The 25,408-nt window shown below is 45.6% G+C and overlaps 1 protein-coding gene across 3 annotated transcripts in view; it reads right to left on the bottom strand.

Moving 5' to 3' along the window:
- EEA1 (early endosome antigen 1) overlaps positions 1-25,408 on the bottom strand; it is a 221,613-nt gene that overhangs the window by 96,769 nt on the left and 99,436 nt on the right. For 2 of the 3 annotated variants that reach the window (XM_082254237.1, XM_082254238.1), the window contains one exon: positions 25,167-25,322. In XM_082254237.1, coding sequence (XP_082110363.1) covers positions 25,167-25,322 — 156 coding nt within the window. Of the gene's footprint in view, positions 1-25,166; positions 25,339-25,408 lie in introns of all 3 variants that reach the window. The other variant, XM_082254239.1, reaches the window with a different exon arrangement.

The following is a 25,408-nucleotide window of genomic DNA, read 5'->3' as shown; positions in this document are numbered from 1 at the left end:
AGGACAAGTCGCACAAGTGTGAAAGGGGCCTTAGCAAAATACAAAATGCAGCCCTAATCAGAGAATGATAGCATTGGACTATAAAACTGCTGCTGCTGAGAAATAGAAACCTCTTGCTGAAAGTGGAAATCCCTTTTAAAACAAAAGGCTGACCTTTGCTGTCAAATCAGAGTTGTAAAAATACAATAAAACAATAGAAGCAAAGTAATCCAAACCTTAGGTTTTACATTTTAAAATAATTTATGTCCTAGACCTAGACTCTCACTGAATAAAATGCATTCAAAAGTTGATTCATATGCTGGGAAAGGTGCATACAAAGATGGTTTCCTAGGCCACTCAGACATACACCTTGCAAAGAGCGCTATGTTCCTGGTACTTCTCCAAAAAGTTCTACTTGAAACATTGTAGAACATCTACAAAACATTAACAATTACGGATTGTTTGCGTCTTCCCTTCACTCATTCATAAAATATTGATTGCCTATATCGACCTATGCCAAGGTACTCAAAGACAACATATTAATGATGGATCTCCAACAAGGTCTGTTGCCAAACAAAACTTATTGACTGATACTATAGACTGGTACTATACATGGCTGTAACATGTAATTTCTCAAAACAGATTAATTTCCTGACTGTCCTTTTGGCCATTATGGCCATCCAAAAAAATATGGTCACTAAAGCGCAAATTAAACCACGTAAACCTCAAAAAATATTAAAATCATTCACGTGATTCATTCACCCTTTTGGGCACAGGCAATATAGCAAGTAGAGAGACAACCAAACTTTAAAGTTTGCAGCCCTACTCTGCACAGCTTGTTAACTTCATGTACAAGGAATATAGTTGTTTAATATACTGCCATCTTGTGGTCATTTCGGTTACTGCATCTTTTTCAGTGTTCCCTCCTATTCTATGATGTATTTCCCCTTCCTGTTTAGTGGGTGTGGAGGAGAAAATAAAGTACTGAGTGCAGAACCACGTCGTGTCTGTGGAGTTTATCATTGGTAGCAGAGGATGGTTTCAAACTATAGAGTACCACCTAAGTTTGACGAAATCAGACCATACGAGTGCTGGAAAAATGAAATTAGTATTTGGAAACTTGTTACGGATTTGGACAAGAAGAAGCAGGCACTAGCGGTGGTGTTAGGGCTCGAGGGGCGAGCCAGAGAGACTGCTTTGGAAATACCCGTGAGCGAACTGAATGAAGACAATGGTATGGAAACCTTGTTAGCTAAGCTGGACTCTGTATTCTTGAGAGAAGAAAAAGACCGCGCTTATGAAGCGTACTCTCATTTCGATTTCCAAAGACAGCGCGATGTCCATGGCAGACTACATCATAGACTTTGAGCAGAGATACAACCGCATGAAGAAATACAACATGACCTTGCCTGACGCTGTGTTAGCATTTAAACTACTGGACACGGCTTGTTTTGAAGAGAAGAGTAGGCAGCTAGCACTTACAGCGTGCACGGATTTAACATTTGCATCCATGAAGTCAGCGTTAAAACGGATTTTCGGAGGAAAAACCAGTGGAGCAAGTGGAGGCAGCTTGACTCAAGATGCAGCGTTTTTCACGGAGCAGAGGCCACCAGGTAAATTCAGACGGAACAACAGCCAGTCACAGAGTAGACAGTGGCAGCCACAGCAAGGTACAAACCCGCTCGACAAATATGGTAAGCGAACAAAATGCGTAATTTGTCAGAGCACGTACCATTGGGCCAAAGACTGTCCTCATCAGAGAAATTAAGTAAAGCTAGCAGAAGATGAAAATGTCGAAGAGTGTAACATTACACTGTTTACAAAAGTTATGACGGACTCTGAGATCTTCCTAACTGAATCACTGGGATCAGCTATCATTGACACAGCATGCACACGTACTGTTTGTGGTGAAAAGTGGCTGGATAGTTACATGAAAGACCTGAGCCAAAGCCAAATAAACAAACTGATGCAAACAGAATCTTCAAGCTGTAGACCTTTCAGATTTGGTGATGGTCAGGTGGTACACTCCTACAGAAAGGTAAAGCTTCCCGCTATGATCGGACCAACAAAATGTCACATTGAAACGGAAGTTGTTCCTGTTGATATCCCTTTACTGCTGAGCAAAATGGCTCTAAAGAGAGCAGGAACTGTTGGAACTGTTGGAGAATGACAAAGTTGTCATGTTCAAGCAACCAGTGCCTCTTGAGCTCACTAGTTCGGGACACTACTGTGTCGACATTAGAGATGGTAATACTGAAGTGGACACCAATGAAAGTGAAGTTCTTGTCATCACAGCAGAGATGTCTACAAAAGAGAAGCGTAAAATTCTCCTGAAGCTTCACAAACAGTTTGGCCATGCCTCTGCAGAGGCTTATCCTCAGCTCTGGAAATACTGACAAAGACTATCCAGTTATTCTGCAAGAGATTATCCGTGACTGTGAGGTATGTCAAAGATATAATAGGACCAAGCCCAGGCCTGCTGTGGGTTTGCCTTTAGCCTCAGAGTACAATGAGACGGTGGCAATGGATTTACATGAGCTGGAACCTGGCATATGGTACCTCCACATCATCGACCATTTCACACGCTTCAGCGGTGGAAACATTGTGAGAACAAAGAAAGCCTCTGAAATTGTCAACTCTTTCATTCACTCGTGGATAAGTGTTCATGGTGCCCCAAAACGGATATACACTGACAACGGTGGTGAGTTCAATAATGAGGAGATAAGAGAGATGGCAGAAAAATTCAACATTGAGATGAAGACCACAGCGGCATACAGACCTTGGAGCAACGGGCTGCTGGAGAGACACAACATGATTCTGACTGAGATTCTTCTGAAGGTGAAAAGGGAAAATGGGTGTGGCTGGCAGACTGCTCTAGACTGGGCTTTAATGGCCAAGAACAGTATGATTAATGTGCATGGTTATAGTTCACACCAGCTGGTGTTTGGTCACAGTCCTAATCTTCCCTCCATTTTGGTTAATAAACTGCCTGCTCTAGAAGGCACTTCTATGAGTACTAGAGTAGGACAGCACCTAGCAGCATTGCATGCTTCCAGAAGAGCATTCACAGAGGTGGAATGCTCAGAAAGAATAAAAAGAGCTTTACGAAAGCAGCTTAGGCCTACAGATGAAAAGTATGAGACAGGAGACAGAGTGTACTACAAACGAGCAGACAGTACAGAGTGGAAAGGTTCTGCTGTAGTTATCGGTCAAGATGGCTCTGTAGTGTTTGTCAGACATGGTGGTATCCTTGTCAGAGTACACCAGTCCAGGCTGAATAAAGTTAATGCACAGGATGGGGATACACTTGTACTACCTGATATTCCTGGAGATAGTACAGAAAAAGAAAATGTAATACACACTGATATGTCAGAAAATTCAGATGATGAAATGAGTGTTAATAGAGAAGTGCAAATCCGTGAAAACACAGAAACAGATGATAGAGAAGATGTGAGACAAACTAATGAGAGGGATGCTACTAATACAGTGGGTTCCACGGGTGTCAAACTGAAAACAGGTCAGACAGTGACATTTACAAACAGAAATGATGAGACAAAACACACGGCCAGAGTTTTAGGCAGAGCAGGGAAAGCAAAAGGGCAATATAGAAACTGGTACAATGTGCAGTATCTTGAACCAAATGGCAACGAGGGTCAAAAGGAAGCTTTAGACATGTCACAAGTTGATGATCTTCTCACTGAATGTGAGAACACCGATGGCGATGTACTTATTACCAAAGACATCTCTTTTGATGCTGCTAAACAGCAAGAGATTGACAACTGGCAAAATAATAATGTTTATGAAGAAGTCACAGACAAAGGTCAGAAATGTATCTCTACTAGATGGGTCTGTACGTTAAAGGAAACTTCTAGTGGTGTTGTTCCCAAAGCTCGCCTTGTGGCGAGAGGTTTTGAAGAAGTCAATATGCATGAATTACAGAAAGATTCTCCCACATGTGCATCAGAATCACTCAGGCTCCTGTTAGCTGTTATTTGTCAAAACAAATGGCAAGTGAACTCTATGGATATTAAGTCTGCTTTTTTGCAGGGAATGGAACTCTCAAGAGACATTTACATTCGTCCCCCACCAGAAGCGAGGGTGGACAATGTGTTGTGGAAACTAAAGAAATGTGTGTATGGACTTGCAGATGCTTCCCTCTACTGGTACAACAAGGTCAAAGAACTCATGCTGAAAAGTGGGGGTAAAATGTCACGGGTTGATCCTGCAGTGTTTTATTGGCAGAATGAGCAGTCTGAGGTAACAGGAGTACTGGCATGCCATGTGGATGATTTTTTTTGGGCAGGTTCAGAGCATTTTGTAACCAATGTCATCCCTGTGCTTAAATCTGCATTTCACGTGGGTCGTGAAGAGTGTGAGAGTTTTTCATATGTGGGGATAAACATTGCTACTGTGGGTGGTGTAGTACAGGTGCATCAGCACAGTTATATTGAAAACCTACAACCAATTCATTTGCAGGCAACACGTGCTGTACAGAGAGAGGCCCCACTGAATGAGAAAGAAAGAGAACAACTCAGATCCAAAATAGGACAGGTTCTGTGAGTTGCTAAACAAACAAGACCAGATGTTATGTTTGACACATGTAGCCTAGCATCCAACATTAAGAATGCTACTGTTCAGTCCATACATGAAGTGAACAAAGTGATCCGTAAACTTAAGTCAGAGAAGGTAACACTTAAGTTTCAATACTTGGGTAACAGTGAGGATTTGAGTTTGGTAGTATTCAGTGATGCTTCACTGGGCAATCTTCCAGATGGAGGTACACAGGGTGGAGCTCTAATTGCCCTCATGGAAAAATCAGGAAAGTTCTCCCCACTGTTTTGGCAATCTAAAAAAATTAGACGTGTGGTAAGAAGCACACTGGCAGGAGAAACCCTTGCCATGTCAGATGGTATTGACAATGCTATGTTCTTGGCTATGCTCTACTCTGAACTCACTACTGGTAAAGCTGATCTTAATGCTCTTCCTCTTGTCTGTGTTACTGATAACCATTCCCTGTTTGACGCTCTTAAGTCTACAAAACAGGTCACAGAGAAGAGACTAAGATTAGAAATAAGAGGTGTCAAAGAGCTCATACATGCTAATAAAATCAAAGAAGTGCGTTGGTCAACAGCCAAGTCACAACTTGCTGACTGTTTGACAAAAAAAGGTGCTTCCTCTCTTATGCTTCTTAAAGCGCTGTATGAGGGTGTATGGAAACTGTAAAATCTGGTCCATTGAGCATATATCTTGGTATTTTTTTTGTTTGTTTAAATACGCAAACTCACTTGAATGCTACTGTGTTCTGAAAATCATTTTTGTGTGACAATGTTTTATGTCAAACTCACCCGTTCTTTTTTTTTTATCTTAAGAAGAGAGTGAGATTGTTAACTTCATGTACAAGGAATATAGTTGTTTAATATACTGCCATCTTGTGGTCATTTCGGTTACTGCATCTTTTTCAGTGTTCCCTCCTATTCTATGATGTATTTCCCCTTCCTGTTTAGTGGGTGTGGAGGAGAAAATAAAGTACTGAGTGCAGAACCACGTCGTGTCTGTGGAGTTTATCAAGCTTGCATCTCAAGCCAGCTCTTTGGAGGAATTCTAAGCATTCCTACATTGGTAATGACCACCCTCAGTTCTTTCCTTCATGCAAGTTCATTTACATGCTTCCCACATCCACTTTTCCTAGATCAGGCACCCAGGACTGATTTTAACTCATCTCAATGTACAAACAGATTTATGGGAACTACACTTGCTAAACTGTAAGATAATTTAATTGCCTACTAAAGAAAAAAAAATTAACTAAAACACTAATGGCTTGGAGGTGTCATTGAAATTTCTAAATATGAATATAAAGAATATACAGTTTAAAAGCAAGCAACTATATAAATATTAATTTCATATTAATCAACAGTGGTATAATGTTACCTTGAATGGACTTATCTCCATTAGAAAGCAGACAGAGAGAAAGAATGACAGATATGATGGATGAATGATGAAAGACAAAATGACTCTCGGGCATCATTGAGGCAAGTGCACTCAAAATCATGAATGATGAAAATACATCTACTGACCTTTTCGGTTTTGAAGAATGAAAAAAAATAAAAACAAAATGGTGACCTTGCAACACATAGCTATAGCTCAACTATACATTAAACAAAAACTTAAAGGTTTACTAAACCCACAATCATAAAATCGGTCCGTGTATGTATGCAGTAAAGCATGTTCGTTGTGGAATCTAAGGGGTTAATCCTCTGCATTGTGTAAAAAGGCTATTTGATCCTGTCTTATATTTTCCTCCCCTTCTTCCACAGTCCCCAAACCATCTCCTGATAGAACAAAGGCTAGGGGACAAGCTGCACATGCTAAATTTGGTGTATATTGCTAGACAGGTTTTTTTTTTTTTTTCTTGGAAGAGAGAAAACTCCTCCTACAAGCTTTAACAAAACACTGGTGGAAGTCCTTTCACAGATTGGATTGGTAGCAAGGGTGGGAAATGTCATTATAATGGGGGACTTTAATTATCCAGATATCGACTGGGCAGAAGGAACCGCGCATTCAGATAAGGCTCGGCAGTTCCTAAATGTTTTGCAGGACAATTTTATGGGTCAGATGGTGAACGACAAGGAACAATGCGGTACTAGACCTACTGATTACCAACAATACAGACCTGCTCACGGATATAAGAATACGGGGCAACTTAGGAAACAGTGACCATAGGTCAATTAGTTTCAGTATTAATTATAGTAATAGGAAAAACAAGGGTAAAATAAGGACACTGAATTTCAAAAGAGCCAATTTCCCAAAACTGCTCTCTTAGCAAGAAAATATCAAATGGGATAGAACCCTGGGAACAAAGAACACGGGAGGAAAAATGGGAGTGTTTAAAGAGCATACTAAACAAAGGGATTGGCCAGTGCATTGCAAAAGGTAATAAATTTAAAAGAGCAAAACTAAAGCCTGGGTGGCTAAACTCCAACATAAAAATGCATATTAATACTAAAGAAAAGGCCTTCAAAAAATACAAGGCTGATGGGTCATTGGCAGCATTAATGCATTACAAAGAGTGTAATAAGAAATGTAAAGGTGAAATCAAGGCAGCTAAAATAGAACACGAGAGACATATAGCGGAAGAGAGTAAAAAAAACCCCAATAAATTCCTTAAGTATATAAATAATAAGAAAGCGAAGCCAGAACACATTAGCCCCATAAAAGACGACAAAGGAAATCTGGCCACAGAGGACAGAGAGAAGGCAAAAGTGTTAAATAATTTCTTCTCTTCAGTCTTCACAAAAGAATTAGGGGGCTACACTAACCCAGCTTGTAATGCTAAACTAAATAATACACCTCAGGAAGTACCCCCATGGCTAACAGAGGATAGACTTAGAACTAAACTAGCTTGCACCGAGGGTTATTAAAGAGCTCAGCGAGGCGATAGCCAGACCATTATTCTTGATCTTTAAGGATGGTCTACAGACGGGAATGGTGCCAGCTGATTGGAAAAAAGCCAATGTGGTACCAATATTTAAAAAAGGGCCGAGATATACCCCGGGTAACTATAGGCCGGTCAGCCTAACATCAGTAGTCTGCAAGATTTTGGAGGGGATGTTAAGGGACTACATACAAGACTTTAGTAATGAAAAAGGTATTATTAGTAGTAATCAGCATGATCAGTAGTAATCAGCATGGTTTCATGAAAAATCGTTCTTGCCAGACCAATCTATTAACCTTCTATGATGAAGTGAGCTGCCATAAAGAAGGAAAGCCTGTGGATGTGGTGTATCTGGACTCATACACACAAACGCTTACTGTACAAACTAAGGTACGTAGGTATGGACCATAGGATGAGTACCTAGATAGAGAACTGGCACCAGGGGAGAGTCCAGAGGGTGGTGATAAATGGGGAGTACTCGGATTGGGCGGGAGTGGAAAGTGGGGTCCCCCAAGGTTCTGTTCTGGGACCAATCCTGTTCAATTTATTCATAAATGATCTAGAGGAGGGGATATCTAGCACAATCTCGGTATTTGGGGATGATACTAAATTAAGCATGCCAATATCTTCTATGCAGGATGTGGAAACCTTACAAGCGGACCTGAACAAAATAATGGAATGGGCAACTACATGGCAGATGAGGTTTAATGTTGAAAAATGTAAAGTAATGCACTTGGGCGTCAGAAACACGAAAGCAAGCTACTCACTAGGGGGGAAACCTCTGGGTGAATCTAAGATGGAAAAGGACCTGGGGGTATTAGTGGACAACAGGCTTGACAGTGGCATGCAATGCCAAGCCGCTGCAAATAAAGCCAACAAAATACTGGCATGTATAAAAAAAGGGGATTCACTCCAGAAATAAAGGAATTATTCTCCCACTCTACAAGACTCTGGTCCGGCCACATGTGGAGTATGATATAGTGAATGCAGGGCCCTGGGTATAGTTAACACTTTAAAGCGGAGTTCCGGGCACAGATGTCATTTTTTAATAAACATACCCCCGGGACAGTCAGGGCTAGCACATTCCACAATGGCTAGCCTCTGATCTGTCCCGGTTCGCACTTACCTTTTAGAAGAAATACTTACTTAGAAAATTTCTTCCACAGCGTTTCCATCTCTCTTGTGGGCAGCTGAAGCCGGCGCGGTCCTCTTCTGTGTCTTCTTCCGCGTCTTCTTGTCCCAGAATGCGCCGCACCGGCCCCTCTTGTCACGCCCGGAAATGACGAGCGGGGCCGGTGCGGCGCATTGATTCATGGGAGCTGTGACGTTCAGCTCCCAGGAATCATAGCGAGGCAGGAAGTGACGGGGTGAGCCGCGGCTCCGAGGGAGGAAGTACTCTGAGGTGAGTATCTTCGATCTTCAATTGCAAGGTAAGTAAACAAAAAAAAAAAAAAATAACTATCCAATTCCTTTTCAGGTGAGGCATACCTAGCGGAGGGGCACAAAAAAAAATATAGTTTTTGTGCCCGGAACTCTGCTTTAAAGCAGAAGTTTACCCATAACTTGTTTTAAAAGATAATGTTCTTTAGCAAGGAATATACATTCCACATCAATAATTATGATACCAAAATTAGTGTGTGCTGTAAATCGCCGGTATTGCTCCGTTTCTTCTTGCTGGATGAAGGCTGCTATTTTGCTAAAGCCCAGAGCCCCTGAACAGCAGTAAATCAAAGTTGAACTAAACCCATTGATTTATTGGTTTCATAAAACAGTTACATTCCTGGAATGCTGGGATTGCTAACTATTCCATTTGCTTTGTCCTCATCCAAACTGTCAAGCCATGAAATGACTGGTGTTATAACTAATCATATGTGCAGCACCATGGCAGTTGCAGAATAGACAGAAGCAGCTTCCTTGGCTGTAAAGGATAGGAAGGTTTAATTTTGCTTTAAGGCTGTCAGCAGATCGGCCTCTACAAAATTGGCAGTGCCTAAAAATAGAGAGCAACTGAGCATGTGCAGAACAGGGTAAGACAGTGTATTACTAGTTTTTACTGTTTTTTAAACAGTATAGCCACTTATTTTTAATGTTTCACATTGCTATACCTGCAAAAGGCACCAGCCGGAAGTGATCTAGTAGGACTTTAACAGGGTAAACTCCGGGTGCTATAAATAATATACTTGCAAAAAAACGGAATTTTTGTAAAATCTTACCGTAAAATTCCTTTCTCTTACGTCCTCCGACAGTCGCCGCCCCCTCCCAAGTCTTCACCAATGGGTATTGACCTTTGCTCCGCAGGAGTAGCTAGGCAACAAGATTTGTTAATAACAAAAGCTTTTAGCATAGACTCACCCCTAGGGGCTGTCCCCTTAGTCAATACCTCCCTGCACCAGTATTCCCAACTCAGTTTGGTAGCATAGCAGTAAGAGTACACAAAAACCCCAAAAGAGGGGCGGGGGGCGGCGACTGTCGGAGGACTCAAGAGAAAGGAATTTTACGGTAAGATTTTACAAAAATTCAGTTTTCTCTTACGTCCTCCGACAGTCGCCGCCCCCTCCCAAGTCTTCACCAATGGGACGTCCCAAAGCAGTGTAGACCTGAGGGGTGGGAGACGCAGCCGCAGAAAAGCAACGCAGTACCCACATCAGAGAAAGGAACCTTACACACAGTAAGAGAACCAACTGGGCAACAGGAAAACGTGCTCAACAGGAGCAACAACCCAGGAAAAAACAAGTAACCCAGGGGCAAAACACCCCAACAGCCAAAGACCCAAAAACAAGGGTCCCTAAGGCACTGCCGCACTGAGAACTTTACGGCCAAAGGAGGCATCGGCCGATGCCTGAACATCCACCTTATAGAACTTTGAGAAGGTGTGAACGGACGACCAAGTCGCCGCCTTACACACCTGGGCCACAGAAGCCTGATGCCAGAAAGCCCAAGACGTACTCAAAGACCTGGTAGAGTGCGCCTTCACAGGGAAGGGAGGGACCTTCCCCTTCAAGGCATAGGCCTGCACAATGGTTTGTCTAATCCATTTGGCGATAGTCGCAGCCGACGCCGCCATGCCCTTCCGAGGTCCCTCAGGAAGGACAAAGAGGGAATCCGCCTTGCGAAAAGGCTTAGTGGACGACAGGTAAACCCTGATCGCCCGGACAACATCCAATGAATTTAAGGCAACCTCCTTAGGATAGGAATGGTAAGGTCAGTCCTGCGCTGTCTAAAAGGAGCGATAAAGGGGGTACGGAAAATCCCAGATGCTGCTAGTACCAGGACTGGTAACCATACAGTGTCAGAAATATAAAAAAGTGGGGGGTACTGCGCTTCTGAGTTGATAATCAATAATGAATCCTTAGGATGCTTTGGCTTCGCGCAGAGCGAAGGCAAGACAATTTCCTCATTAAGGTGAAAATCCGATATCACTTTCGGCAGAAAGGACGGGATAGGTCGCAGGACCACCTTATCCTTGTGGATCACCAAGTAGGGAGAGCTGCAGGACAAAGCCGCCAGCTCCGACACCCTGCGAGCCGAAGTGATCGCCACCAAAAAGGCCACCTTTTTGGACAACAGAGGCAACGAGATCTCCCTGATCTTTTCAAAGGGAGCATGTTGCAACGCGGACAGAACCAGGTTCAAGTCCCACGGAGGCAAAGGCTCCCTCCGCGGAGGGGCCAAATGGCGCACCCCTTGAACAAAAGTGCGAATCAACGAGTTTGACGCCACAGGGCGCTGAAAAAGGATGGCCAGTGCAGAAATCGGGCCTTTAATCGTGGCCAACGCCAAACGCTGGTCCACTCCAGTTTGGAGGAAAGCCAACACTCTGGACACAGAGTACGAGCGAGGGGAAAACCCCCTGGACTCACACCAGGCAAAGTATGCTTTCCAAGTACGGTAGTAAATCTTTCCCGACGAGGCTTTTCTAGCCTTGATCAAAGTGGGAATGACCTCAGGGGAGAGACCTCTGTCCTTCAGGACCTGGCTTTCAACAGCCAGGCCGTTAAAGCCAGCGACTGTAAAGCAGGATGGAATATCGGCCCTTGAGACAGGAGGTCTGGTCGAAGCGGCAGACGCCACGGAGCGTCGACTGCCAGATTTACGAGGTCTGCGTACCAAGACCGGCGAGGCCAGTCCGGAGCCACCAGAATCACTGTGTGCGGTTCCGAGGCTAACCTGCGAAGGAGCCTGGACAGCAGCTGAATCGGTGGAAAGGCATACATCAGACGATACTGATGCCAGGGCGCCACTAACGCGTCTGAGGCGTCTGCCTGAGGATCGCGCGTCCTTGCCACGAACCTTTCCACCTTGTTGTTTAGACGAGACGCGAACAGGTCCACATCTGGGGAACCCCACTTCGCGCACAACATCTGGAAGACATCCGGGTGAAGGGACCATTCTCCCTGGTCCAAGGTCTGGCGACTCAGATAATCCGCCTGCCAGTTCTCCACCCCCGGGATGTGAACTGCCGTTATCGCCGGGACGTGCGTCTCGGCCCAAGACAGAATGTCGGCTACTTCCCGAGCCGCTCGGGCACTCCTGGTGCCCCCTTGGTGGTTGATGTAGGCCACCGCGGTGGCATTGTCCGTCTGAACCCGAACCAGACAGCCCTGAAGCCGTTCCGACCATTGCAGAAGGCAAAGCCTTATCGCTCGCAATTCCAGAATGTTGATCGGAAGGGAGGACTCCTCCTCCGACCATGTCCCCTGGGCGGACAGATTGCCCAGGACACCACCCCAGCCCGTCAGGCTGGCATCCGTGGTGACCACCGTCCATAGCAAAGGTCGAAAAAACTTGCCACCCGACACTGCCGGGGACTGGAGCCACCACAGAAGACTGTCTGGTGCGGTGGCTTAACGAGATCCGCAGATCCTAAGGACTGCGGACGCCCGTCCCACTTCGCCAGAATCTCCGCCTGGAGACCCCACGTGTGGAACTGGGCAAAGGGGATCGCCTCAAAGGCTGAGACCATCAACCCCAGACATCTCATGCATGTCCGGAGGGACGAGCTGTGGTTGGCCCTGAGGGCCCCGACCTCGTCCTGAAGCGTCCGAAGTTTGTCCTCCGGAAGGAAAACTTTCGCCTGTACAGAGTCCAGAATCATCCCCAGATAGGGAAGGCGAACCGAAGGACACAGAGTAGACTTCGGAAAGTTTATGGTCCAACCGAACTCTTGCAGAGTCTGCACCGTGGTGGACAGGTCGGCCATCAGGCGCTTGCTGGCAGTAGACCGTATGAGGAGATCGTCCAGATACCCCAAGACCGCAATACCCTGTGCCCGCAACAGGGTCAGGACCGGCGCCAGCACCTTGGTAAAAACCCGCGGAGCCGAAGCGAGACCGAAAGGTAACGCCACGAATTGGTAGTGTTCCTCCGCAATGGCGAATCGAAGGTACCGTCGATGACCCTCGAAGATGGGGATGTGTAGGTACGCATCCTTCAGATCGATGGAGGCCATGAACTCCCCCGGACTCAGGGCAGCCACCACCGAGCGCAGGGATTCCATGCGGAACTTGCGCACCCGCACAAAGCAGTTCAGAGCTTTCAAATCCAGAATCAGACGCACCTTGCCCTCCTTTCTGGGCACAGTGAACAGATTGGAGTAAAACCCCCGAAACCTGTCCCGATGAGGCACCGGGACCACCACTCCTTGGGTCCGCAGGTCTCGCACCGCCAGGTGCAGATCCTGCAAACGCTCTGGAGACAGCTGAAGATTTGAGAGAAAAAATCTGCCCGCCGGCCGAGAGAGAAATTCGATCTTGTAACTAGGCTTGTGACGGTATCAGATTTTCATGCTGCGATTAATTGATTAAGGTTTTGCCACGGTATACGGTATTATCACGGTATTCTATTATTAAATTTAAATTATTAAATTTCCACCTCACTTCAATTTCATTGCTGAATTTAGGGGCTTTGGTTCACTTATGCACATTATTATATAGTCAGTCAGTACAGACTCTGTGAACCAGGCCTAAAATAGGTCATCAAGCAGTGTCTGGCCTAACTGGTGATAACTGGTTCTGGCGCTCGGCTCCGATCCGATGGCCTGGTCATTAAGAGGGCAAATCCTTGTGGTCAAGAAGTGGTTAAACCTGAAGGAGGTGTTGTTTATAAATTACTTTACTATTGCTTTAGGCCTGGTTCACATGTATGCGGGTTGGTGGTTCACATTTGCACAGGCATAGCAGCCCATTGATTTGAATGGGCTGCTATGCCCTCATTTTCCGCAGAAAAAAGGTGCATGCAGCATTTTTTTAAAATTCAGTGGCCTTGAAATCCATCCTGCTTTTGCACCATGCGACTAACCTGCAGTTCCTGCTCTGGCAAGCTTTCTGCATTTTTTGTATACGTGGGCACGGCATTTAAAAATAAACAGTTTGCGTGTGCAGCAACGGCAGGTAAGTCGCATGGTGCAAAAGAAGGATGGATTTCATGGCCACTGCATTTTTTTAAATTCTGCATGCACCTTTTTTCAGCTGAAAACGCAGGCATAGCAGCTCAAGCCCATTCACATCAATGGGCTGCTATGCCTGTGCAAATGTGGGCCCCCAACCCGCATACATGTGAACCAGGCCTAAAGCAATAGTAAAGTCATTAATTGGTTAAACCTGCAGGAGGACCGGTGTTTTTATCTATTAATGACTTTACTATTGCTTTAGGCCTGGTTCACATGTATGCGGGTTGGGGGCCCACATTTGCACAGGCATAGCAGCCCATTGATGTGAATGGGCTTGAGCTGCTATGCCTGCGTTTTCAGCTGAAAAAAGGTGCATGCAGAATTTAAAAAAATGCAGTGGCCATGAAATCCATCCTTCTTTTGCACCATGCGACTTACCTGCCGTTGCTGCACACGCAAACTGTTTATTTTTAAATGCCGTGCCCACGTATACAAAAAATGCAGAAAGCTTGCCAGAGCAGGAACTGCAGGTTAGTCGCATGGTGCAAAAGCAGGATGGATTTCAAGGCCACTGAATTTAAAAAAAATGCTGCATGCACCTTTTTTCTGCGGAAAATGAGGGCATAGCAGCCCGTTCAAATCAATGGGCTGCTATGCCTGTGCAAATGTGGGCCGCCAACCCGCATACATGTGAACCGCCAACCCGCATACATGTGAACCACCAACCCGCATACATGTGAACCAGGCCTAAAGCAATAGTAAAGTCATTAATAGATAAAAACACCGGTCCTCCTGCAGGTTTAACCACTTCTGGATCGCAAGGATTTGCCCCTTTAAAGACCAGGCCATCGGATCAGAGCGCCAGGACCAGTCATCACCAGGTAGGCCAGACACTGCTTGATGGCTATATAATAATGTAATGTGGGCTGCTAGGCGTGTGTGTGTGTATATATATATTTATTAGAGCTGCACGATTCTGGCCAAAATGAGAATCACGATTTTTTAGCTTGGAATAAAGATCACGATTCTCTCACGATTCTCTGTGTAACAAAAAAAAAAAAAATTGGGATAACTTTACTGTTACGTTTTTTTTTTTTTTTTTATTCATTAAAGTCTAATCATTGCGTTTGAAAGACTGCTGCGCAAATACAGTGTGACATAAAATATTACAACAATCGCCATTTTATTCTGTAGGGTCTCTGCTAAAAAAATATATAAAATGTTTGGGGGTTCTAAGTACTTTTCTAGCAAAAAAAAAACTGATTTTAACTTGCAAGCTGCAAGTGTCAGAAAAAGATCCAGTCTTTAAGAGGTTAAACTTCCTTTCTCCCTGGCAGAGGGAAGGAAAAGATACAAATGTAATCATTTTTGTTTATAGTTAGGAGACTTAATGCTGAAAGGTGTTAGCTGAGTGAGTGAATGAGTCATCCAGCTCACTGAAATGTATCAATTCACAAGTCAGGCAGACTTGACAGAGAAACTCGGTATTTTAAAAATGCCACAATAACAATACCGTGGCTATGCAATACCGCGATATATCGAATTACCGAAAACCGGCATATGTCTACTTGTAACCAGATCAAACGATTTCCTGAACCCATCTGTCCTGAATGCGGATAAGCCAAGGTTGGAGGAAACCGCGCAGACGTCCCCCCACCCCAGAAACGGGTGAGGGCGTCCCTTCAGGCGGAACTATCGTGGGTTGTGGAACCGGACTGACCGGATTTTTGCTTACCCGCCCACGCCTTCTTCTGGGAGCCTTGGCCCTTGAAGGGCTTGCCCTTGGATTGTGACCGAAAGGCACGAAAGGACCCCTGGGAGGGCCTAAACGAGGGGTTCCGTTTGCCACGGAAAGACTTGTGCTTGGGATTCTGGGGTAAGAGAGTACTCTTGCCCCCAGTAACACCCTTAATCAGAGTATCCAAAGTCTCGCCGAAGAGGCGAGATCCCACGTAGGGAAAATCCGCCAACGTCTTGCGAGAAGATTGGTCCACAGACCAATTCTTCAGCCATATCAGGCGACGGTTGAGCACCGCCACGCCAGACAGACGTGCAGCCAAAAGGAGCCAAATTCAAGTCCGCATCACACAAGTACATGACGCCTTGATGGATTTGATCCACCATGGCCAATGTGGTGAGCGGAGCCGAAGCAGCCACAGGGTGCGCCTGAGCACCTTCGTCCAATCGGCAACCGCCTGGGCCGCCATAACCGAAGCAAAAATAGGTTTCAGCATAGAACCAGCAACCATGTAGGCATGACGGGCAAGAGACTCCAATCTCCTGTCCGTAGGGTCCCGGAAAACCAGGGTATCCTCAGAAGGAATCGCAGTAGCTTTGTTCAAAACGGCTACCGCGTGATTCACCTGAGGCGCCACACACCAACGCTCGTCGGTGGATGGCGCGAATGGATAAAGCAGCTTAAATTTATTCGGCACAGTAAAGGGCTTCTTTAAATTGCGCCACTGCTCATTAACCGTATGGTGAAATTCAGCAGGGCAGGGAAAAACCTGCGCAGATTTGCGGGTCCTTTGCGTCCCAAAGGAGGACACCCTAGTAGGAGGAGCTGGCTCATCCTCCAAGTGCAAAGTATCCTTAATGGAAGCGATCAGCTCATCCATTAGTGCAAGCTCTTCAGGCGAGCCAGGGGGAGAAGTATCAACCCCTTCCACCTTCGCCTCCCCCTCAGACCCCACGAGGTCCAGAGATGAGCGAGACCCTGAGAAGGGCACGCCAGCCCCAGCAGCCATATTGCCCTCTGAATCAGAGGAAATGGATAACCTGGCCCTTTTTGCGGATCGTTCAGCCATCAGCATCTGCACCTGAGACACTAAGGATGCCACTACAGTGGCCAGATCGGCCCCCTCGGGGGGGTGCAGCAGCCCCCTGGTCCCCCACCAGGGCGGGGGGAAACTTGCTATCCTGAGAATCCATGCCCACAGTATTAAAATCAAAAAGGGGTACTGTCCCTTTAACACCCGGCGAGCGCAGCCCACCGCACACTACTGCATGCACCGATCCCACAGGGATAGAGAACACTGAGCAAGGAATGACAGGACAAAGAAGGAAAAAACCTGGAGAGAGCACAAACAGGCTGCTGCCACCGATCGCTGTCCCAGAGAAAGAGGAAGGGATGCAATAACCGGCTGACTATTACAGCCTACGAAGGCTCCGCAAAAATAGCCGCTCAGGCTGAGGGATCGAGGCTACAAGAAAATGGCGCCGACGTGTGCTCGAGCGAGTGCGGCCCACCAAAATGGCGGCAATCGGCACCAAAACACAGCGCCGTACAGGACAGGGCCATCCATAGCATTTTCTTGCAAAAAGAAATGGCGGGCCGCATAGCGGTCGCCGCTCAGGCATGTCTGTACTACTCAGCCCCACAGAACTCACAGCAGAGCGGGAGGGCCCCCCCCAGCAGCCCAAAAGGCATGCATCCATACAGGAATCTGATAGGGAGCCCGCACAGCACACAGACATGAGGGTACACACAGCCACAGACTGAACACCCATACAGATGGTCCCCACACAGAAGGTGCTTACTGTACCGGATGGCATGGGGAGCCTTCTCAAGCGACAAACCGCTATCAGGATGACAGGGAGTGCCGCAGCCAGGACGCAGTGGACCGCAGCACAAGACCGCAGAATGGCGTCCAGTGAGGTAGCCACCTCACAGGCAGCATCCCTGCAGCGAACAGGGATGGGTCGTTCATAGCGCCAGGGCGAACCGTAGCTGAACGCTCGATGGCAGGCTGGGGATCCATCTGGCTCTCAGCCCTGGGATCCAGGGCGGCCAGTCCGAGACCCAGCTCCGCATGATCATCTTCATCCGAAGATCCCTAAACTAAAGCTGACAAAATAACAGCTAGTAAAGAAAAGAAAAAAACTTGAAATAAAATCAAAAAAAGGGTAGAAGGCTGAGACTGAAGCCCCAGCACAGGAAAGCCTGCTACTCCTATGCTAGGCAAGATCAAACTGAGTTGGGAATGCTGGTGCAGGGAGGTATTGACTAAGGGGACAGTCCCTAGGGGTGTGTCTATGCTAAAAGCTTTTGTTATTAACAAATCTTGTTGCCTAGCTACTCCTGCGGAGCAAAGGTCAATACCCATTGGTGAAGACTTGGGAGGGGGCGGCGACTGTCGGAGGACGTAAGAGAAATATATATTATTTTTTTGTTTGGTTTATGCTCCAGTCTGGCTGCAGTACAAAGTCAGTGGCACAGGCAGCAGGCTTTAGATAGGACTGCTGTGCTGGGCATAAGAGCAGCAGTCGTAAGCCCCCTGTGAAATTACAGCTAGAGTCAAGTATTTAAAAGCCAGCATGAGCTTTATGTAAAGCATCTAAATTACAGCTTTTAAGTTAGCACTAAATTATTTTATTCATGGAAAAAAATAAATGCCTAACTTATATTTTGCATCCCAAAATGTCATTTATTTGCAAGGTTAGCAAATATGCATGGTTATTTATAGTGACTACACACATTGACCAACAATCTTGTGAATTCTTAAAGTGATACTAAAAACACACTGTTAATTTACATTGTCCCTTCTCTTTCTCTATGTGGATTGTGGATGATGGCACTGTAATTATTTTAATAAAAAAGAAAAAATCTAAGTCCCAATTTCCCAATCAATTTATAGCTGTCACATGACCCACCTCAGCCCGTCTGCTGGAAAACAGTGGCAGGAGGATCTTCTAGTCCTCTGCTACTGGTGACATGTTCACAATTAAAAAAAAAAAAAAACAACCACAAAGTAAACATATATAATATCAATAAACTGTTTCAAATTGTCATACAAATATAGATTTGAAATTAAATCTTCATTATCTTGTGGAAATAACATAATGTGGGTGGATTTCGGCCAGTCACAGGCTGTGTCAGGCCCCCCCCCCCCCCCAGCCTGTGTCTAAGAATAACAGATGATGAAGCCTCCATCAATCTACATGTATTATCCCACCCCCTCTGTCTTTACCTGGTTAGTGGACATAGAGATGAATGGAGGGAGTGGGCTGTCACATGGGCTGCTCAGATGTGATAGGGAGGAAATGCTCAGCATAGAAACTCGCTGAAAACTGAGCATGTACATAGCTGTCAACACTGCTCTGCAACATCTCTTGCTGATTTGGGGACTTGGACAGAAGGTGGAGATAGAGAGCAGCAGGCTCAACCAGTTTTTTTTTTTCCAGAATACAGAAAACAAATCTCATAGTGACTGAGTATGAACAACATGTAATACACCATTTTTGATAGTTTTTTATGATGTGGGTTTAGTGGGTTTTACACTTCAAGTAATTTGTCAAGCATAGAAGCAAAGATAACTGACAGAAGCATTTCTGGGAGGATAAAAGGAAGAAGGATATCAACCCCTTAGGTGTAGGTAGAAACAAAGGAAATGCATACTTGTCACTACAAAAATGCCAAGGTAAAAAGAATGGTCTAGTTTTCTGTTCTGCTCACTGGCTATTTACTTTCCCTTGGCATCCCTATTATAGTTTCATGAGCCAGTGGTGTGCTTTTCTTTCAATGTACTAAAGGAAGAAATAGGTTTGACAACATACTGTAGTAGAATTATGTGCACAATCATTTGCCATATGTAATCATAGTATGTTGACAAGTAAGTTTTTAACTTTTGCATGTGTTCACTAGTAAAAATGGATAATTTCTAAAGTCACTTTCTACTGCTCTGCAAAAAGACACGGTACTGACCTGGACATTCAAATATATATTCCCACAGTCACTAGTTTATATACTGTATATATTCCAAGGTCCAGAATATATAAAAATGTAGGTGACTTATGAGAAAGGACAGCAGAAAACACACAGCACTTCAAACACTATACTTTAGAATCAGTCCCAAATTAACAGTAATTATTATGCAAAACCCCAGGTATATTGAATTATTGTTCATATACAATGTAAATAACTTCTTTTTCATGCAAATTTAAAAAAATGTAAGTAAGGCTGGCCATACGTTCTACAATCTTCTTGTGCAATTTTCCTTTATATTTACCAAAAACATAAAATATGAGGTTAAACTTAAACACTTTCAATTTGTATGCAATCAGGCAGGCCCTTGCACTACATACTGTAGTTAAAGGTAAGGGAAATTAAATAGGAAAATTGCAAAAATATGTATTAACACATGAAAAGCGTTAAGGGTTCCTTTAAAAACTGTACAACGACTGTGTAAAATACAGTTGTTTCCCATCTGCAATTATGTGGACTTTACATTTTCCCACAATTATAAAAGCATGGTGGTGTGCTTTACAAAGGTGCATTGATTGCCGCTAGATTTGGGATGTTAAAACCAGTAAAAGTGCAATAAAGATAAGAAAAAATAGCTGTGAGATGAGCCCAGTCACCTGACCTAAAAAAAATTGGATTTTTGTCTTACTGTAAAATCCTTTTCTCTGAAGTTCATTGATGGACGCAGTCTATGTTATTCATAGCAGTAGGGTTATACTGCCCCCTACAGGAGTAGGACACTAGGCAGAAAAAAAGTTCTGGCTACGCCTATGGGCAGTCCCAGGGGGTATATCCCTTCTCTCTGCTATAGGATGTCAGTTTTGTAACAAAGCAGTGTCAGAGAAAAACAATACCAACCCAACTCAAAATAGAGGTGCGGGGTACTGCGTCCATCAATGAACTTCAGAGAAAAGGATTTTATGGTAAGACAAAAATCCTATTTTCTCTATTGTTTATTGATGGACGCAGTCTCTGTTCTTCATAGCAGTAGGGACATCCCAAAGCAGTGCCATAAAACATGAGGGGTGGGAACAGCAGAAAATAATTCCCCAAGTCTGAACCACAGCCAACCAGGCAACATAGGACTTATCAGAACAACCAGATGAGACCCACCTGAAAAAACATTACACACCCTCAAGGGAAACCAAGACACCATTAAACGGCAGCCTGCAAAACTTTGCAGCCAAAGGAGGCATCTGCAGATGTCAGCACATCCACCTTATAAAACTTTGTGAAGGTATGAACAGACGACCAGGTAGCTGCCTTGCAAACCTGAACCACAAATGCCTGATGGCGAAGGCCTAGGAAGCACTAAGAGCCTGAGTAGAATGCGCCTTAACAGGAAAAGGGGGAACCTGACCCTTAATTGAATAAGCCTGCACAACCATCTGTCTGATCCATTTGGAAATATTCGCAGCAGACGCAGACAGCCCTTGCTTTGGTCCATCCGTGAGAACAAAGAGCGAATCTGACTTTCGAAAAGACTCAGTAGTCGCCAAGTACACCCTGATTACCCGAGCCACATCCAAAGTATGCAGTGCAAATTCCTTAGGATGCTTAGGACACAAGGAGGGTAACACAATGTCCTCATTAAAATGGAAACTGGAAACCAGTGAATCCGGGCAAAGCACCACTTTATCTCTGTGAACCCCCAGATAGGGAGAACGACAGGACAATGCCGCCAGTTCCGACACCCTGCACACAGAAGAAATATCCACCAAGGAGGCCACCTTCTGAGATAAGGTAAGCAGGGGAATTTCCTGAATATTTTCAAAGGGAGATTTCTGGAGAAACTACAGCACCAAATTAAGACCTCTAGGTGGCAACGGAGGTCGCACCAAAGGAGCCAAGTGTCGCACCCCCTGGATAAAAGCTACGCACCAGGGAATGGGTGGCCTTAGGAAGAAAATTGCCAGGGCCGAAATCAGACCCTTAAAAGTACTCAAGGCCAAATTCTGATAACTTCCCGTTGAAGAAAAGCCAAGATGCAAACCCCAAAAGACTCACACTACGCAATATAAGGCTTCCAGACGCGATGATAGATCTTTCTAGAAGTCTCTTTTCTCGCTTTAAGCAGAGTGGGAATCACAGAATCCTACAATCTCCTGTCCTTCAGCACCTGGTTTTCAACAGTCAAGCCGTCAAAGCCAGCGACCGTAAAGCAGGATGGAAGATTGATCCTTGAGACAGCAGATCCTCCCTGAGAGGAAGTCTCCAAGGAACGTTTGCGACTAGTCTGACAAGGTCGGCGTACAAAGCTCGATGAGGCCAGTCCAGAGCCACAAGGATGACCCAAATCCCTTCCCCCTCGATCCTACAAAGAAGTTTTGGCAGCAACTTGAGCAAAGGAAACGCATACATCAGCTGATACTGACCCCACAGAGCCACCAGCGCGTCTGTAGCGTCTGCCAGAGGGTCCCGAGCGCGGGCCACAAACCTCTGCACTTTCCTGTTGATCCGAGATGCCAACAGATCTACGTCTGGAATGCCCCAACGAAGGCACAGCTGCCGGAACACCTCCGGATGGAGACCATTACCCTGGAGGCAAGGTCTGCCGACTGAGTTAATCCGCCAGCCAATTCTCCACTCCTGGAATGTGAACGGCAGAGAGAGCTGGAACAAAGCGTTCCGCCCACCGAAGGACGCCTGTCACCTCCAAGGCCGCAAGGACACTTCAGGTGCCCCCCTTGGTTAATGATATAAGCCACGGCTGTGGCATTGTCCGTTTGAATGCGCACTGGACAGCCCTGAAGGTACTCCATCCAGTTGACTAGACAGAGCCTGATCGCCCTCAGCTCCAGAACATTAATCGGTAATCTGGATTCTTCCAGGGACCAGACCCCTTGAGCAGAAAATTTGCTGAGAACACCTCTGCACCCAGACAGATTAGCATCCATGGTGATCACTGTCCAATAAATGGGGAGGAAGGATTTTCCTTGTTTTGAGCGTCGGGGACCGAAGCCACCATAACAGGGACCCCCTGGTCACCTGGCTCAGCTGGACTTAATTGTCAAAAGAACTTGGATCTTTGTTCCATTTGAGAAGAATTTCCTTCTGGAGAATTCTCATGTGAAATTGAGCGAACGGTACCGCCTCGAAGTACAATTCCCGAAGGAACGACCATTTGCTGGACAGCAATAGCTGAATCGCAGTCTGGAGTTTTTGAAGTTTGTCCGGAGGAGGAAACACCCTGTCTGAGGACGAATCCAAAGTCAGGCCCAGATAATCCAGTCTCATGGAAGGGAGCAGGGACAACTTCTGAAGGTTCAGAAACCACCCAAACTCCTCCAGAGTTCTCATGGTGATCTCCAAGTTTGTCCCCAATGCCGCGGGAGACTCTGAACAAAGAAACAGATCGTCCAGGTAACCCAGGACCGATGTGTCCCCCTGGCGTAACAACGCCAGGACCAGGGCCAAGACCTTTGTGAAGACCCGAGGAGCAAGGCGAGACCAAAGGGTAACGCCTCAAACTGATAGTGATCCTCTCCCATGGCAAAACGCAGAAACCGTTGATGTCCTGCACATATTGGGATGTGGAGGTAGGCATCTTTGATGTCTAATAAGGCCAGGAAATCCCCCTGATGTAGGGAAGCCACCACCGTGCGAACGGATTCCATCTTGAATTTTTGAACCCGCACAAATTCAAATTCAGTACCTTTAGGTCCAGAATTGGACGCACCTTGCCTTCCTTCCTAGGGCCCGTAAACAGGTAGTAAAAGCCCTGAAAACATTCTGAATTCGGAACCGGAACTATTATTCCTTGTTGTAACAGGTCCTGCACCGCCCCAAAGAGAGCCTGTAAGCGATCCGGGGACAGTCGGACATTGGAAGGGAAGAACCTTACCGGAGGAAATTCGATCTTGTAACCCGATGCTATGACCTCGTGCCCACTGGTCTTGTATCCGGAATAGCCACAGGTATGGGCACCGGCAAAGACGTTCCCCCCACCCCAGATACGGGTGAGGGCGCACCTTCAGGCCGAAAGGGCCTGTTTCACAGGTCTGGAGAAACCAGATTTCTGTTTGCCAGACCAGGGCCACTTGGATCCACAGAGGGGGCCTTGAAGGCCTTTGATCCCTTATCACTTGACCCTGAGAGACAAAAAAAACTTTTTGTGCGCTGAACAGGAGGGACCCTGTCTACAATGAGGGTCCTTACCCTTGTTAGCCTGTGGGAGAAAGGTACTCTTACCCCCTGTAAGACCTTTGATAATGTCACCAAGGGTAGCCTCTAGTGACTCCAAAAAAACATGTCCGCCAGTGATTTTCAATGGGAATCCACCGCAAAATGGCCACGGGTGTACCAATATGGCCACCGATCTTCTTAGCACATGGGCTACAGTAAAATAACAGCCCCATAGGGCCTGCGGAGCTTCTGGGGACCCTCGACAGGATGGGGGCACTGGTAGTGACAGGTAAGTCGTCGACCCCCCCGCACGATCAATGGTCCGGTCGCTAGTCCCCCTGCCCCCACTGTCGGCCTAACGCCCGGTTCCAACTCCCGGGGGTAGGTTCAAGTGCCACATAGCCCCAGTAAGTGAGGGGGGGGGGGGGACAGGAAAAAAAGGGGGGGTGCGTGACAGGACAGAGGTGAAACCCAGGGGTCCGACCGTCCTAAAAAGGGGCCTAAGTTCACCCCAAAACCCACCAGAGCAGAAGGGGGGGGGACAATTACTCACCATACCTGGAACAGGCGGTGCCATCTCCTGACAGAACCCCTCTCCACCGAAGTGGGGGGCTGTCGGCCAAAAGGAACGCTGCAAATTGGGCCTAGACTTGGTCGCGTGCAACCTGGCGAGACGTTTAATTTGCAGGGCCAGTCCCCGTCCGTTGATCAGTGTCCCTACACCTCAAGCCACAGCCAATCACAGTTAGAATCACGCCCCTAGGGACACACACAGCCCCTCCCTCGCAAATAAAGTTAACCCCTTCACTGCCAGTGTATTTTTACAGTAACAGTGCATATATATAGCACTGATTACTGTAGAAATGTCACTGGTAACCCCAAAAGTGTCAAAAATGTCAGTCAAGGGTCCGATCTGTCTGCCGCAATGTCGCAGTACCGCAAAAAAAAACGCAGATCGCCGCTATTACGCGTTAAAAAAAAAAACAACAACAAAAAATGACAAAAATCTTTCCCTTTGTTAGTAAACGCAATAAGTTTTGCGCAAACCAATCAAAATAGGCTTTTTGCGATTTTTTTTACCAAACATATGTAGCATAAAACAAATTGGCCGAAAATGTTAAAAAATTTAGATTTTTTCTTTTTTTTTTTGGGGAATTTCAAATAAAAAAAATGAAAAATATTGTTATTTTTGCAAAATTGACGCTCTTTTTTTGTTTATAGCGCGTGATCAAAAAATCGCACAGGTGATCAAATACCACCAAAAGAAAGCTCTGTTTGTGGGAAAAAAAGGACGTCAAATTGGTTTAGGTACAGCGTCGCACGACCGCGCAATTGTCCGTTAAAGTCACGCAGTGCTGAATCGCAAAATACCCCCTGGTCTTTAAGCAGCCAAATCCTCCGGGGCTTAAGTGGTTAAATTTGTAAAAAATCCAATTCCAAAAATTAATATTTATTGTTTTCTCTATGTTTTTCATTTACCCCTTACACGTTTTACTTACTTCAGCATTGGAATTTCGTATGTGCAGCTGCTTACATTCATCTTTTAGGTTCTCTGATTCTTTCTCACGTTCCAAAGTGGTTTTGTCCATCAGTGTCTGGACCTGGATAAGCTCTTTTTTCAGCACGGCAACATCTTCAATACCTGGCCTTTGGAGCTGTAAAGCAAGAAGACTATAACTATACATAAGGCTAGAAGATTTCTCAGGAAACCAAGTTCTACTTATATTTCAAAGTTATGCAT

Source organism: Pelophylax lessonae, assembly GCF_965119305.1.
Source record: "Pelophylax lessonae genome assembly, chromosome: 4".
NCBI classification, from domain to species: domain Eukaryota; kingdom Metazoa; phylum Chordata; class Amphibia; order Anura; family Ranidae; genus Pelophylax; species Pelophylax lessonae.
The sequence above is the reverse complement of the archived record's forward strand: the minus strand, read 5'-3'. Positions and strand labels throughout refer to the sequence as shown.